The sequence below is a fragment of the Carcharodon carcharias genome, chromosome 13 (assembly GCF_017639515.1).
Source record: "Carcharodon carcharias isolate sCarCar2 chromosome 13, sCarCar2.pri, whole genome shotgun sequence".
Classification (NCBI taxonomy): domain Eukaryota; kingdom Metazoa; phylum Chordata; class Chondrichthyes; order Lamniformes; family Lamnidae; genus Carcharodon; species Carcharodon carcharias.
In genome coordinates this window covers 34,575,580-34,577,127 of record NC_054479.1, presented here as the reverse complement: position 1 = coordinate 34,577,127, position 1,548 = coordinate 34,575,580, and the positions used below count along the sequence as shown (strand labels likewise).

The 1,548-nt window shown below is 39.3% G+C and overlaps 1 protein-coding gene across 1 annotated transcript; it reads right to left on the bottom strand.

Annotated features, from left to right (window-relative positions):
• Window positions 1-245: 245 nt before the first annotated feature.
• LOC121286029 (hydroxycarboxylic acid receptor 1-like) lies at window positions 246-1,298 on the bottom strand. Its single transcript, XM_041203050.1, has one exon. The coding sequence runs from the start codon at window positions 1,296-1,298 to the stop codon at window positions 246-248; it is 1,053 nt and encodes a 350-aa protein (XP_041058984.1).
• Window positions 1,299-1,548: the final 250 nt, after the last annotated feature.

Sequence of the window (1,548 nt, the reverse complement as noted above, 5' to 3'; positions counted from 1 at the left end):
CCTTACATTGACCACTACTTAGCATGACCTGAAAACCTTGTACAATCATGTCAATTCTACAGAGTAATGGAATAACTATTTGGCATATGGATAACTTGATTTTAAAAATTGCAGTTTATTTTAGCAGGTATTTGATAGAAACAGTTAACTAATTTTAAAATGTCACAAAATCCTCTTATTTTAGCACTTATTCACAGGCTATACTTTAATTACACAAGCTGACAATTAACAATTAGATGTTGCAGTCAATGTAATGTCAGATTGGGATTGATCACAGGCATTACGGTCCGGTATCTTTCTGGAATTTGACCCACAACTATTTCGCTCTTGTGTTCTCTTTGTTGCGTCGAACGACGACTTGCCGATCCGAAACAGTTTAAATTAAGAGGTGCAAGTGCTTTCATCAAAGAAGCTTTAAATGTCGAGCTTGAAAAGTAGTAAATAACCGGATCCAGCAGAGCGTTCAGATATGTCATAAACAGTGTATTATAAAATACATGAACAGCTGTTTCATATGACTTGCAGTCTTCAGCGACTCTTAGCTTTGTAATTAAAACAGCGATTACAGCAATGTTTGTGGGCAAGAAACAAAGTACAAAAACTGCTGCCACAGCTATCACAAGCTTTACCGCTCGCTTATATTTACCCCTCGATTCACTTTCCATCCGCTTTAACTTCCAGATGATACTCGTCGTGGAGAACAGGATAACTGAAGCTGGAAAAGCAAACTTGAAAAGGATAAAAAGAACATAGGTCCAAATTGCTGTAGGAATTAGAGACTGGGACATGTCAAAGGGCTCACAGTATGTCAGATTGTTGTGCTGGAAGATGTGAGACTCTGCTAAAAGGTGAGAACAAGCTGTTATTGCCAGAATCCACAAGATGCCTGCTAACTTCACTGCACTGTTTGCATGTATCTTGTTCACTCGGTGGTGAGGCTGGACCACTTTAAAATAGCGATCAATCGCCATAACTGTCAGAAACATGATGCTCCCAACCCGGTTTAAGGAGATCAAAAAAACCTTCAGGCGACAAGGAACATCACCAAAGATCCAGTTCTTCTCCCGTAAAAAGTAATCTGCTCGAAATGGTAAACAGCTGATTAACAGGGTGTCTGCAATCGCCAGATTCAGTGAATAAACTGTGTTAGGTTTCCAGCATTTAACATGAAAACTGAAGATCCATAAAGCAATCGCATTTCCAATGAATCCGGGGATGCAAGTTATAATAATTATGGGTGGATTGTAGGATGAATTAACATCTTTCTCAAAAACACACGGCTGGTTCCCGTTGTCCATTGTGGGCAGTATTGCAATAAACTCAGTCACACAGCCACAGAAATGAGTTAATTAAGTGAATCATGCACAACCTTATATACAGTTCTTCCACACTACATCATGGATTGGGGGCGGTGCTCTAATACAGTCAGAGTACTAATTGAGTTGTATTGCAAAATTACCAGCAGAACTCCAGGCAAACCTTAAATATGTATGTTTCTATTGATTTTGTACTGAGTACATTCGCCCCTTTCCACGCAGAAAGGACCTC